The sequence below is a fragment of the Pholis gunnellus genome, assembly GCF_910591455.1.
Source record: "Pholis gunnellus genome assembly, chromosome: 8".
Classification (NCBI taxonomy): domain Eukaryota; kingdom Metazoa; phylum Chordata; class Actinopteri; order Perciformes; family Pholidae; genus Pholis; species Pholis gunnellus.
This window is the reverse complement of record NC_136534.1, coordinates 27,124,085-27,138,727: the sequence shown is the minus strand read 5'-3', so window position 1 is coordinate 27,138,727 and position 14,643 is coordinate 27,124,085. Positions and strand designations below refer to the sequence as shown.

At 40.2% G+C, this 14,643-nt stretch overlaps 2 protein-coding genes across 3 annotated transcripts; one reads left to right on the top strand and one right to left on the bottom strand.

Annotated features, from left to right (window-relative positions):
- Positions 1-4: 4 nt before the first annotated feature.
- On the bottom strand, positions 5-8,324 carry LOC306699629 (uncharacterized protein). The gene is made up of 7 exons (XM_079164315.1): positions 7,705-8,324; positions 4,431-4,805; positions 3,637-3,921; positions 3,181-3,259; positions 2,143-2,197; positions 1,682-1,785; positions 5-121 (listed from the first exon to the last, which is right to left on the bottom strand). Exons 1-7 carry the CDS (start codon positions 7,754-7,756, stop codon positions 64-66), a joined length of 1,008 nt encoding a protein of 335 aa, XP_079020441.1. The 5' UTR covers positions 7,757-8,324; the 3' UTR covers positions 5-63.
- A 186-nt stretch (positions 8,325-8,510) lies between these two features.
- LOC306699631 (methyltransferase-like protein 27) lies at positions 8,511-14,580 on the top strand. Of its 2 annotated transcripts, XM_079164319.1 has the most exons (6): positions 8,511-8,556; positions 9,718-9,855; positions 10,353-10,481; positions 11,185-11,320; positions 12,048-12,140; positions 14,327-14,580. In XM_079164319.1, the coding sequence occupies exons 2-6, from the start codon at positions 9,739-9,741 to the stop codon at positions 14,572-14,574; spliced, it is 723 nt and encodes a 240-aa protein (XP_079020445.1). In that variant the 5' UTR covers positions 8,511-8,556; positions 9,718-9,738; the 3' UTR covers positions 14,575-14,580. The 2 variants fall into 2 exon arrangements, with proteins under 2 accessions (XP_079020445.1, XP_079020444.1); XM_079164318.1 differs by lacking the exon at positions 8,511-8,556 and having other exon boundaries at positions 8,583-9,855.
- The last annotated feature ends 63 nt before the right edge of the window (positions 14,581-14,643 follow it).

The following is a 14,643-nucleotide window of genomic DNA, read 5'->3' as shown; positions in this document are numbered from 1 at the left end:
AGGAACAGAACCTCCATAACCCTGAAGGAGAACCCGTCCTGTGGGACCGAAGGTCACGTGACCTCAACCTCGACCAACCACCGAGCTGTAGATGATGGCGTCATCCGCCTCTTCCACCGGTCTACAAACAAACAAACAAACAAACAAACATGTTCAATCAGTCTTAGGCCACGTCCACACTACTCCGTTTCATGTTTTGCTACGTTCACACTGAGCGTCACTACGCCGGCGTTTTCCAGCAGCGAAAACGGAGGAGTTATAAAACGCTCCCGAGGATACGTTTGAAAACTCCGGAGTTGCGTCTTCGCGTGGACGGTCGTAGACGCATACGTTTAGAAACGATGACGCCCACACCCGTTCACTACTAGATCGGTTCTGAGCAGTCGTGACGTGTCCTTCCCTGATTGGTCTCACGTCTACCACGTGACCCGTACCCGGAAGCTCACAAACAACAACATTGGTTACCGATCGGCTACCAGGTTAATTCAACATGGACGCCTGAGTACAGCTGCTGCTGACCTCGATGTCTTTACTAGCAGCTGTTGTCCAGTGAAAGTCTGCTTCATTACGGAGGAAGCAGCTGTTAATGGAGCGATCAGTGAGCGGCGTGTCCAGCGGCGTTATCAGACCTACGGAGCGGACTCTGAAGTCACGGTTAGCGGCTTTAGGGAGGCTGATGGACACACAACGGAGGACTTTCCTGTTCTGATTCATGCTTATTTTGTTCTGCACAACTATTGTGAAGTCTGCAGATAAAATGTAAAGGAACAAAACATGAAATGCTCTCCAGCAGGACAGAGAAGACTCCAGCAGAGCTACGAGTGAGAACAACAATGAAACTGAGGAAACGAGTGAGAGACGTGTGTTGATCACATTTATGGATCATAATCTAGTGAACTTCATGTGTACGTGTTGATTCTAAAGTACATTTGATGTGAGAGAGAGAGAGACCTGCAGCGCTGTAACTAAGTCTGAAAAATACAACTTTCCACGAAATGTGTCTGTTTGAGTTCATAGAGGAAGATCTTAAGTATCAAACACGACCTTTCATTATTAAAGAATACTTTATTACTACTATTTAACGAAGCAACCAATCTACTTCCTGTTTACACCGACACCCACCGCATGCCCAGTGTACCTGAAGAGACACGTGATGTTCGTTTCCAGGCGTGTTAGTCTGGACGGAGATCATTTAGAAAACGATGCTGAAACGCCGTGTGGACGGAGCAGTGTGGACGGAGTAGTGTGGACGGAGCAGTGTGGACGTAGTAGTGTGGACGTAGTAGTGTGGACGGAGTAGTGTGGACGGAGTAGTGTGGACGGAGTAGTGTGGACGTAGCAGTGTGGACGTAGCCTTATACTCCCCGAGGACATCGTGTACTCGAGATGTGACTGTTGGGCCTGTTGGTTCTGCAGACTTGAGTTGAAGATCACACAAAGCTCCAGCAGACGCTGAGTCGACCCTCAGTGTGACTTTCCATCCAAACTCAACACTGAGATCTCATTGGACGAGAGCCACAGACTGCAGGACTTCCTGTGCTGCAGCTCTGCTCTCCCCAAAAACTATGAAACTCTGCGTCACCTCCAGCTTTGTCATTCCACGCGATTCAATTTGCATGCAAGGAGGCACAACAAAGACTTTTCTGTGTTGTTAGATCATCCCCCCCCCCCCCCCCAGTACCTGGCCTGGCTCCTGGCTTTGAACTGGATGGGGGCGTAGCTGACGTCGTCCTCGGCCTCGGTGTCTCCGCCCCGCTGGACGTTACTGGAGACGTCATCATCAGGCTGAGATGAAGACAAACAGGAACATCAGTGATTCATAGAGTCTAACCTGCAAATATCTTATGACACAATAATCACACAATAACACAATCAATACGAGTCAAAATACAAAAAACATCATTAAACACATTATAGCTCAAACATACCTCTTTTCTTGTATATATATTTTATATATATATACAGTATATATATATATATATATACTGTATATATACAGTATATATATATATATATATATATATATATATTTTATATATATATACAGTATATAGAATATATATATATATATATAGAGTATATATATTATATATATATAATATATAACCCCAACCCTGTATATTAATGTACAATGTGACTCACCTTTGGTCCCGCCTCTCCTCTCACAGCTGACTGATTCTTATCTGCCGCTCGCTTCCTAAAAATACAAATTTATGAAAACATCAGGAAGTCCAGCATCTATATGAGCGTCAAAAGCTTACGATAATATATATATATATATATTTATATATATATATAAATATATATATATATATATATATATATATATATATATATATATATATATATTTATATATACGTCCACAATTATATTATCGCACTTTAACACACGCAGTACACGCGTGTACACACACACGCGATTGTCTTGTTACAGGATCGTGACGATATCAAAATACATATTGTCGTGTTTTTAAATGAAGATATAAGCTCGAGAGAACAAACTGCTCTTAACTCTTTGTTAGCTTAGCTTCCTCATGCTACACGTTGCTGTGAAGAGAATCCTGCTGTTAACAAGAACCTGATGAGTTTAACGTGTTTACACCAAATGTTGTTGACCTTTGACCTTTAGTCCATAGAGCAGCACTTTAACATAGAAGAGCTCAACACACTACTTTAGATTCATTATGAACTTTAACATCACAATGAGATTAATCACAATTACATTTTGTTATCTTTGCTCAGCACTAATATATATATATTTATATTTACTCATATTATAAATATTAAATGTGTCTAAATGGCCATAAATCAATTGTTTAAGAGTAACTGCTGCAGCTGTCACATGACTTAAGTGCAGTAAAAAGTATAACACGTGTGTTGGTGTAGAAGTATGACATAGAATAAAAAGAAACATTCAAGTACTTCTAACATGTACTTGAGTTGCAGTACTTGGGTAAAAGTACTTATTCCAGTGAAATCAGCAGCAGAATCAGCTTTATATTATATTTAATTATATTTGAACAGAAACAACGAAGTAACTTATGAACCTAGAAACAAACAAGGACATCAGAGATGAACAAGATAAAAACCTTTAACTACTATAAACAGAGATATTAATTATAAGAAGTGTAGATATTAATACAGGCAGATTAAAGGGACAGGTTGTACAGACAGAAGTACCTTCTGATGATGCAGAGGACCAGAATGAGACTGCAGAGAGCCAGCAGGACACCGACCACCACACCGACTATCACCGCAACTGAAAACACACCAGTCCGTTATCAGACGGGAGGTTAGTGCTACATCCTTACAGTCATGACTCTGGGAACATTTAACATCACACCATCACTCTGCTACCTTTCTCTGTCAGCTGTTCCCTACCTGTTCAGGTACTCTGTTCACTACCTGTTCTCTACCTGTTCAGGTACTCTGTTCTCTACCTGTTCAGGTACTCTGTACTCTACCTGTTCAGGTACTCTGTTCAGGTACTCTGTTCTCTACCTGTTCAGGTACTCTGTTCAGGTACTCTGTTCTCTACCTGTTCAGGTACTCTGTACTCTACCTGTTCAGGTACTCTGTTCAGGTACTCTGTTCTCTACCTGTTCAGGTACTCTGTTCAGGTACTCTGTTCTCTACCTGTTGGAGTACTCGGTTCTTCCTCTCCAGCCTCCACATTCAGACTGAACGGATGGGAGAGTGTGCTGACGTTGTTCTTCAAATTACAGGTGTAGTTCCCAGAATCCTCAGCAGTCAGAGGGCCAAGGTGGAGGGAGGGGCCAGTGTCTGTGAGGGCGTGGCCATCTCTGAACCAGGTGACCTGCAGTTGGTGAAAGGTGCACTTTGTAGTGCAGGTCAGTGTGACGGCTTCACCTCTCTTAAACTCTCCGTCTCTGGAGCTCAGGATCTTCATTTGAGTCACATCTGAAATATATATTTTAAATGTTACTTTTCCTTAACTTACAGATTCAATAAATGAATAGATCAACATCACTGAGGCTCAGTAGACGCTACCAACGAGGTTCTGATGGTTCTAACCACCACTGTAGAGCTCTAATGTCCTGGACCCTGAACACCTCATGTTTGTAATGTTTCCAGTCAGGATGCTTTCTATTGCTCCTCTGGAGAAGATAACAAGAGCTTTGCACAGGAATGTAGCTTTATTAAACACAGTCATTTATGAATGATGATCTCACGGATCAGGTTCAAGACTCCGCTGAGTGCTTCAGGAGAAATTAAATGCAACATCTGACTAGAAGGAGTCTCCGGTCAGATCTCAGTCCAGCTTGAATGCCTCATGGATGTATGAGCATGTTGCTTCTCTGAGATCAGATATCTGATCCTCCCCAGACACAAAAGCTCTGTGCAGCTTTCATCCTCTCAACAACTGAAGATTCAATAAGTGTGTTGGCATAACAACACGATGATCTTACCAACGACTGTGACTCTCACTCCTGCTCGGCCAGCGTAAAAGGATGACAGGGTATCCCCTTCCATTCTGAAGTAAAGAGTTGCATCGTCTTCCTCCTCTAAAGCTGAGATCTGTAAAGAACAGTTTCCCTTCGTGTCTCCCAGGTAACGATAACGAGGGTTGTCGGGGTTGTTTTGTTGTTTGTTGTCGTACACAGTCGGATTGGTAGTCTGACAGATTCCTTGGTTCTGGCACCAAAGGACTCTGGTGATCTCATATGAAACCTCTCCTCCATCAGTGACAGTCGTCCCTGGTGTGAAGGTGCAGAGGAGGGTGACTGTGGATCCTTTAACACCACAAACTGGATCTGAATAGTTCACACGTTGACTCACAGCACCTGCAGACACACAATGTTTTCAGAAAATGACATGAAATGACAGAATTCAGTGTCTCTGAATCTACAGCCTGTAGGTTATTTAAATGATCACTGGAGTTTACTGTAAAACCAAGATGTTCAAATGAAGTAAAACAGACGTAAACCGGGAAGATGTACGTAACAGCAACCGTGTTGGTGTGTGGCCGATTGTATATGATTCTATTGGCTGGCTGTCAGCTGGTTACAGCAGGGGGGCGTGTCCTGCATGAACCAACGCGATGCTTCATAAGTCTAATTTATTAAAAGTAATAAAATCCTGAGCTAAAGACGACTTATTATTCAGGGATCTGATGTTTGAAAGGCTAAAACTAACAGGCTAACAGTCAGGAGCAGGAGGTGCAGAGGGACTGTGAATAAATAGTTCTGGTAGCACCAGAGGGGTTTGACATGATATGGATATATGTATATGAGTATATATATATATACATATATACATATACACAGCGTGCTGCAGCGCGTCTGTGATAGGAAGTGATGCAGGTTATAGGAATGAGGAATATTTCTCCGTCCTGTTTGTGAGAGCTCAATGAGGTGCAGGAGTACACTTGACATTTGCTACCATGAGGGACCTGTAGGGGAAGCTATGATGTATAATTAATTGTGTGTATTTATTGTGTACTTTGTACTCCCTGATTTGAACGTCTTCAGGCTCTTTCCTCACAAGACGAAGTAACTTCATTTAATCTATTTAGTCGTTTTTGTCTAAACAGCTTCAATGACAAAATCTAATATTTGATGAATAAATGAATAAATATTCTCTGATTTCATGTTTATTTCTCTTCAGCCTCTCTGTTACGGCTCCCTGATAACATCGCTGGACACGCCGCCAAAAATACAAAATGTTTTAATAGTTTGTCAACTAAAGTGTGTGTCACATCCTATTACGTCGCTGTCAAACGCCTTTCCTGCAGATGGCTCATCAGATATGATGTGCAGACCTCCGCCCTCTGTAAGCTATTATAAACTATTGTAAACTATTGTAAACTATTGTAAACTATTGTAAGCTATTGTAAACTATTGTAAGCTATTGTAAGCTATTGTAAACTATTGTAAGTTATTGTAAACTATTGTAAACTATTGTAAGCTATTATAAACTATTGTAAACTATTGTAAACTATTGTAAGCTATTGTAAGCTATTGTAAACTATTGTAAGCTATTGTAAGCTGTTGTAAACTATTGTAAGCTATTGTAAGCTATTGTAAACTATTGTAAGCTATTGTAAGCTGTTGTAAACTATTGTAAACTATTGTAAACTATTGTAAACTATTGTAAGCTATTGTAAACTATTGTAAGCTATTGTAAGCTATTGTAAACTATTGTAAACTATTGTAAGTTATTGTAAACTATTGTAAACTATTGTAAACTATTGTAAGTTATTGTAAACTATTGTAAACTATTGTAAGTTATTGTAAACTATTGTAAGCTATTGTAAGCTGTTGTAAACTATTGTAAACTATTGTAAGCTATTGTAAGCTATTGTAAGCTATTGTAAGCTATTGTAAACTATTGTAAGCTATTGTAAGCTGTTGTAAACTATTGTAAACTATTGTAAACTATTGTAAGCTATTGTAAGCTATTGTAAACTATTGTAAGCTATTGTAAGCTGTTGTAAACTATTGTAAACTATTGTAAACTATTGTAAGCTATTGTAAGCTATTGTAAGCTATTGTAAGCTATTGTAAACTATTGTAAGCTATTGTAAACTATTGTAAGCTATTGTAAACTATTGTAAGCTATTGTAAGCTATTGTAAACTATTGTAAGCTATTGTAAGCTGTTGTAAACTATTGTAAACTATTGTAAACTATTGTAAGCTATTGTAAGCTCTTGTAAGCTATTGTAAGCTATTGTAAACTATTGTAAGCTATTGTAAGCTGTTGTAAACTATTGTAAACTATTGTAAACTATTGTAAGCTATTGTAAGCTATTGTAAACTATTGTAAGCTATTGTAAGCTATTGTAAACTATTGTAAGCTATTGTAAGCTATTGTAAACTATTGTAAGCTATTGTAAGCTATTGTAAACTATTGTAAGCTATTGTAAACTATTGTAAGCTATTGTAAGCTATTGTAAACTATTGTAAACTATTGTAAGTTATTGTAAACTATTGTAAACTATTGTAAGTTATTGTAAACTATTGTAAACTATTGTAAACTATTGTAAGTTATTGTAAACTATTGTAAACTATTGTAAGTTATTGTAAACTATTGTAAACTATTGTAAGTTATTGTAAACTATTGTAAACTATTGTAAGTTATTGTAAACTATTGTAAGTTATTGTAAACTATTTTCGTGTTTGCTGTGAAACTTAAAGTGCAATAAAAAGGTTTTAAATATTAAAGTGCTGCAGACACGAGGAGCAGCTCCTGAGTCTTCTTCATAAACAGTGTGTGTTCACACCTGGTCGGCTCACTATGTATGTATATATATACATACATATATATATATATACATACATGTAATACTGTGATTCATAAATAGACATGAAGGAAAGTAAGAATGTGAAGCAGAGAGATTAGACAGATTAGAGACAGAAGAAGTACTCACATCCTTTACTGCAGTAAATACATGAATATGAAGCCCTGTATTCAAAAAGTACACAAGTATTACCTTGTACTTATAATATAAAACATAAAAGGACACTATTTCTATTTTTTTAAATATATATATTATTATTGATGTGATGATTGAACACAGTTGATCCAGTTTTACAGCAAAGGAAGACAACATATAAGAGAACAGAGTATTTGTGTACATGTTTGTGTACATGTACGTTCTACATTGTTGTTGTTTTCACAGTTTTCACACGGAGAAAGTGAGAGAAATGAAAAGAGAACCGAGAGACGGACGTCAGTCTCACCTGTCAGGAGGAAGATGAAGCCACACAGAACCTTTTTGTCCCAAACCGCCATCCTTAGTTTTCTCTGGGCGTTTTCACTTCTTCTCCCGACAGAAGAGGAGCCGAGTGTGAACCGACCGACGCCCACACTGTGACCTCATTCAAGAACGTCTTTGGTGACTTCCTCTTTTCTTTTCTCTTTTTCCGAGAACTCTACTTTCAACATTATCTTTCATCAGATATCTGTTTGACGACACTTCTGCTGTCGCTGGTCACTTCCCCAATAACTCGAGACCACAAGACGTCTTCTGAAAAACACTTTATCTCACAATCATTCAACTTTATGTGACTGTGACCGTCCTCCGATCAATACTCTCCTCTCACTGCACAGAAGAGAGACAGGACTGTTATGTACACTAGTAGTACAGAAGGAGTTAATAATCAATCAAAGTTGATTTATATAGCACATTTTAAAATACAACAAAAGTTGCCCAAAGTGCTGCACATACAACAGATACACAGTCGTACAAACAAAGCCTGGATTAATAGCAGTAAGTAGCATTAAAATCAAGACTAACTGACACAAAAGTGCCACATTAAGATGAAAGGTGATCGGCCAGGGAAGAGAAATAGTGTTTTAAACAACTTTTAAACATTGGTAAGGAGGATGACAACCTAACATGAAGGGGAAGGTTGTTCCAGAGCTTAGGGGCGGCAACAGGGTTGTCTTTTGTGTTGTTGTATGACACACATGTGGACTGACTGGAACCCTTTCCCTTGACCCGCCTCCTCTGTGACATGAAGTCCTGTTTATAATCAGCCTCAAGCTTCACTGACATCACTGCTCCTCTACCTGGACTCATTCACACACAGGTGAGAACTACTACTACTACTACTACTACTACTAGTACTACTACTACTACTACTGCTACTACCACTACTACTGTGCAAAACAAACGGCACACAACAAACGTACTGTTGCAGTTCATGAATGTGTTGAGGTCATGAACCTTGTGAGGCTTCTTGTATTTAACGGTGGAAGACGTTTTTCTCTCGTTATCAGCAGCGAGAATCTGTCCGTGGAGTCGACCTCTGTTAACATGACTTTAGGAGGCAGAAGAAGAAGAAGAGAGTCACTTCTCATGCTGTATCCCGTGATGAAGTGAACCTTCTCTTGTCCCACAGAATTTATTTTTCTTCGGATCTCGAGGTAGACTGAGCTTCTTCTGTAAACTTCCTGGACATTTGTAGTTTTAAAACCTCTCTGTGCAAATCGCTCTGAAGCGTTGTAGCCTGATTTTCAAACTCTTGGTACGAACACAGGATGCAAACTATCAGTATTTATGTCTGTTGTCCACCTTACGAAGCTGCCATTTTATCTTGTCACTAAAGTCAAAAGAGGTTAATATTGGGCAGCAAAGGTTTATTCATCACAATCACAATCACTGTTTATTGCCAAGTACGTTACACATACAAGGAACACACTGCAATGGTATAAGACATATCTAAAAAATAGAACATATGAAAATGTACACTCAAATATATAAGTGTATATTCTTACACGTCGGCAATTCAAAGTGCTTTACAGGTGAGCCGAGAAACAAAGAAACAAAATAAAAGAAAAGAGAAAAGGAAGAGTGTTTAGATCAGTTACCAAAAAGCATGTGAGAAGAGTCGGGCTTTAAGATCTGAAGGAGACTGAGGCTGGTGCACCTTTGATACCATCAGGACGATACGAAGAGATTTCTGTCCAGGGATCAGTTGAGAACCACTGACCACACTAGAGAGACTTTAAATCTGCAAGGGCCTCTGAAGGAAAAACACTGCAGCACCGATCAAACCGTGTTTGTCAGTCAGTTGAAGTGTATTTAAAGACTTTAAAGGACAGTTGGTCTTCATCACTGGAGGGAAAGAAGTGAGTAAAAACAAATGTCCCTGAAGCCTGTTTAATCCTGTTTACTCAGATTACCTGTTTGTGTTCTGCATTCCTGTGTTGTTGTGTTAAGTACGTGTTCCATGTTTCCCCTCCGGCAGGTTTGAAGGCGTCTCCTCATCATGTCAGACAGCAGCAGAACTTTGGACGATTTGAGGACCTTCATTAAGTCCTCAGCAGGAGTCGATTCACAGCAAAGGATGAAGTTCTACGACAGCTGGGCGGAGACGTACGAACAGGTCGGTGGACAGAAACGCATCCTTCAGGTCTGATGGAGGCTTCAGGTCTTTTAAGTGTCAAACAAACATCCCTTGTAGGATCCTTTTGGATTCACAGTTGATTGATATTCCTACCTCACCTCACCGCCTCTGATTCTGTCAAGTGTTACTCTTTGGGCTAAATTAGCACCTGGATTTGTTTCCAAACATGTCAGTAGACACACTGATTGAATTGATTATCAGTGTATGAACATAAATCTTCTGCATTCAATGAAACTATTTTGTCCATAAATATACCCTGGTACGCGGGGACAGCACCGAGTAGCCACTGATTAGACAGAAAAGAAACAAAACGGAGAAGCTGCAACCAAATGTTTTGTGCTTAAAAAATGAAAAGGATCAACTAATCAATTATCGTTGCAGATCTATTTTCAGATGATCAGCTAATTGATCGACTGACCGTTGCAGCTCTAAACTACAGTGTTACATGTAATGAGTTAAGCTCTTTACATCAACAGGATGTCCAGATGATAAACGTCAGGGCACCAAATCTGGGGGTAGACTTCCTGAACGGCAACTTCTCTGGGAATCGTGAGGAGGTCCAGGTTCTGGATGTTGCCTGTGGTACTGGACTGGTTGCTAAACTGGTGAGCTGAAACCTTTTCACTGTCAAGGAGCGCCTCAGTGTTCCTGTGTGGTGACGTGACATTATCTTTGAGAGACACTTCACCGTCTGTGGACAAATCCAAACAGTGAAGGGCGTCTCAACCGGCGGCAGTTTTACGTGATCTTCAGTATCAAAGTGATCCAGTGATAGTTGTCGGTATATCTATGGGTACTCTGCCAACAGGAGCTGATCAGAGATCAGTCAGCACACTTTTAAAGTATTATGACTGAATGTAAATCAATATAGACAACAAAACAATGAACTAGAAAGATGCTCTACTCAGTCCAGGACAGTCTTCAACAACCACTGACACCAGTGGGCCAAAAGGCGTCGTGAAGACACACTTCATTCAAACTCACAAACAAGCAGACACGTATGCAAGCAAACGGCTCGAAGTCTTCCTATAAGACATGTAATACAATCGTTCCCAAAACAAAATTAAACTCACGAACCTTTAGCAGCAGCAGAGTGTGCACTGGTAGCTCTGTTAGCTGTTAGCCAAACACACCATCCAAACTAGTAAAAGTAAAGCAAACTGTAATCTCCCACTGTGTCTCTCTGGTTGCAGAGCAGCAGCTGGAGTTCAGAGATGGAAAATTAGAACCGCATCGGGTCACATCGGGTCACATCGGGTCCTCGTTTCACTGTTAATGTTGGTCGTCTTCTTCTTCTTGTGTTTACAGATGGTTGAACTGGGCTTCAAGCACTTTGTGGGAGTGGACGGCAGTCAAGGCATGCTGGATCAAGCTGCTAAGACCGGCCTCTATAAGGAGCTCAAACTGGCCTTACTGGGAACAGAGCCACTGCCGGCGCAGACCGGTACACTACACTCACACGCTCACTGCTAAGCTAGCTAGCCAACGTTAGCTTTGTCAGGTGGTTGACTGAGCTACAGTTAGCTCCTGTAAATGATGCTGCCTTCAAGTGGAACTCGTGAGCTCGTGGTTACGACGCAGGAAGTCGTTCAAGTCGTAAACGGCAATATTAACGTTATCGTCAGCGTCTGGGAGCCACCTAGGCTAACACTATAGCAAGCTAGCAAGTAAGTAAACACATAAACACAAAGGCATAATTACAGACGAAGAAGATGAGGCTGCTGAGAAAAAACACATTTACCTCAGACATATTATAAGATTACATCTAAAACGTTATAAGACTGACATTATTACGATTTATTAACTAATCATCCACCAACACGTCATCAAACAAGTCAAAACTCGAGAACTTGGAGCTTTCAGAAAATCTCCACTTAGGAGGTTGTGAATACCTCAAGAGTTCACCGACTCGCTCATGAACTCGGTCAACACGACCTCGCTTGAAGGCAGCAGAATTACGAACAGCTCAAGGACTAGTGTGTGAGATGATCCTGTTTTAGTTTAGTGATGAAAATAAACTCGCTAGTTAGAATGAGGCTCAGCTTGAACTCAAGAACATCTGGTGAAACCTGTTCATCTGATGCTTAATGGTCTTTATTTTCCTCACAAATATCATATTTTCAGTCTTTCCTGGAAACTGAGCATGGCTCCTGTTCTTCTCCTGGTTTCAGGTACATTTGATGTGGTGATCATCACCGGTGCTCTGGATTCTGGTTTTGCACCAGTCAGTGTTGTCAGGGAGCTCTGCAACGCCGCCAAACCAGGTCACCAACTAACAACCACATTTAGCAGCCATGAGAGCATCTTTAGTAATACTGTAGTAAAGATGAGCAAAACCTTTTAGTTTGTAGTGGTTTAAGACCTCTGAATCAACAAGGACCAAGGGTGTGGTGTCCTCTGGGGATGAGGAGGACCTGGAGGTTATTGGGGCTGGATGGAGCCTCAGAGGAAGACCTGAAGACACTTTCAGAACTGTGTCCTTCCTCAAGTCACTGTTGACCTTTCCAATATTAAACCAAGACCACTAAACCTTCAGGGGCGGTTTGAAGAACTTTAATTTATGAATGAAGGTTAAATTTGCAGGAACTTTTGTTATTAATCAGATGAGGATCAGCTGGTATAAGAGGAAGAGGTGGACTGAGTCTCGAGTTGGTTTTTGCTTAGTGTCGAGCGGGGCATCGGGACAGTCTGACCTCACGTTAAACTGGTTATGTATATTTGTCGAAAGTGAAAATAAATCAATCAAGTGACGGCAAAGGAATCAGCGTGCAAGAGCAATCATTTGGACTGTTTAATGTGTGAGTCAGAAACGGAGCCTCGTAACGTGGCCCAGTACACAGGAAGAACAAACAACGAGCCTCCACACGGGGCACAGATTCAAAGAAGTAAAATGAGACAAAATATAAAGTTATACAGAAACTGTAGTAGTCTGCAATCTTATTTTATCTCAGTTCAGGATGACATGAGAATTGTGTTCGTACAGAAACATGTTTCCTAACTGCATTCAGGATAAAACTATCTTATGTTAGGAAAGGAATTAAGCAATTACAGAACCGTCCTAACTTCAGGATTTCCCAAGTCAAGAATCCTAACTTAGGAGGGGAACAACATGAACATTTAAATAACATGACTGAATGGCTACTCAAACCATGTGATGATACAATATTATTTTTTAAATCAGTACGCTAACGTGAAATAATAGATCAACGTTTTGTAGTTCCTAATAACCTAAAAGAGCTAAAAGAGACATGTTAGAGGACCCTACCCCTCTACAGAGGAGCCAGACCCCCGGTTAGGTGTGTCTCTTTGTGCTCGTTTTGTGTCTCTTTGTGGTTGTTTTGTGTCTCTTTGTGGTCGTTTTGTGTCTCTTTGTGGTTGTTTTGTGTCTCTTTGTGGTCGTTTTGTGTCTCTTTGTGGTTGTTTTGTGTCTCTTTGTGGTCGTGTTGTGTCTCTTTGTGGTCGTTTTATGTATCTTTGTGATTGTGTTGTGTCTCTTTGTGGTCGTTTTATGTCTCTTTGTGATTGTGTTGTGTCTCTTTGTGGTCGTTTTGTGTCTCTTTGTGGTTGTGTCTCTTTGTGGTCGTTTTGTGTCTCTTTGTGGTTGTGTTGTGTCTCTTTGTGGTTGTTTTATGTCTCTTTGTGATTGTGTTGTGTCTCTTTGTGGTTGTTTTATGTCTCTTTGTGGTTGTGTTGTGTCTCTTTGTGGTTGTTTTATGTCTCTTTGTGATTGTGTTGTGTCTCTTTGTGGTCGTTTTGTGTCTCTTTGTGGTTGTGTTGTGTCTCTTTGTGGTTGTTTTATGTCTCTTTGTGGTTGTGTTGTGTCTCTTTGTGGTTGTGTTGTGTCTCTTTGTGGTTGTTTTATGTCTCTTTGTGATTGTGTTGTGTCTCTTTGTGGTCGTTTTGTAGCTTAGTGGTTGTTTGAGTCCCTTGATGGTTTTTATGTCTTTGTGGTTGTTTTGACTCTTTATGATCGTTTTGACTCTTGGTGGTTATTTGATTTTCTTTGGTTTTTTGACTCTTCATGTAGTACCTTCTGTCTCAGTGGTATCTTTGTCGTAAAACAAATAACATACTTTCCAACATTTAATAAAAAAGTTCATTATTAACATTTTTTGAGTTTGTGGATTAAAAAACACTTCCTCATTATGTTGAGAAAGAAACTAGTCGGTGAGCATTATGTTTTCCCAAAACATAGCTATTCAAATATAAATATGATTTCAGACAGAGTTGAGTCTTGGTGGTGCAGTCCAGTCAATAACCTGATAATATCACACAAAGCACTCATTTCACGGTAGATATTGAGAGTTAATGTTCTTGGAGCGCTCAGAGTCTGTTTGTGTTTTAATGGTTGTGTTGATCTGTGTGCGAGTATTTAGAATCTTTGTTCATATAATCTGCTTCCTCCAGGATACAACTCACTATGAGTGAATATGTGACGTGTTTTCTGCAGGTGGCTTTGTCTGCATGTCGAGAGGCGACCACAGTGGAACAGCAGCAAGTGAATACAAGAAGGATCTGGAGAGAGAGCTGCAGCTGATGGAGGAGGAGGGACTGTGGAGTCCAGCAGGACTCAACCAGACCGACAGATACATGGAGGACCCACACCTGAGCTCTGAGAGAGTCAAGGAGCTGCCGGCGGAGGAACGATACATCAGTGGGACCGTTTATCTGTACAAGAAATCCATCCATTCAAATTAAATGATCAAACACAAATCGTAAGATTCTGTTACAAAAATGGGATTATACATAATGCAATGCAATCCGATG

Excerpts from the sequence above, each read along its gene's own strand:
- LOC306699629 (XM_079164315.1), bottom strand. The coding sequence starts at position 7,756 with ATGGCGGTTTGGGACAAAAAGGTTCTGTGTGGCTTCATCTTCCTCCTG. Across the intron at positions 4,806-7,704 it reads CTTCATCTTCCTCCTGACAG|GTGCTGTGAGTCAACGTGTG; the intron begins GTGAGACTGACG and ends GTGTGTCTGCAG. Across the intron at positions 3,260-3,636 it reads AGAACCGAGTACTCCAACAG|TTGCGGTGATAGTCGGTGTG; the intron begins GTAGAGAACAGA and ends GTGTGTTTTCAG.
- LOC306699631 (XM_079164319.1), top strand. The coding sequence starts at position 9,739 with ATGTCAGACAGCAGCAGAACTTTGGACGATTTGAGGACCTTCATTAAG. Across the intron at positions 11,321-12,047 it reads GCCACTGCCGGCGCAGACCG|GTACATTTGATGTGGTGATC; the intron begins GTACACTACACT and ends TCCTGGTTTCAG. Across the intron at positions 12,141-14,326 it reads CTGCAACGCCGCCAAACCAG|GTGGCTTTGTCTGCATGTCG; the intron begins GTCACCAACTAA and ends TGTTTTCTGCAG.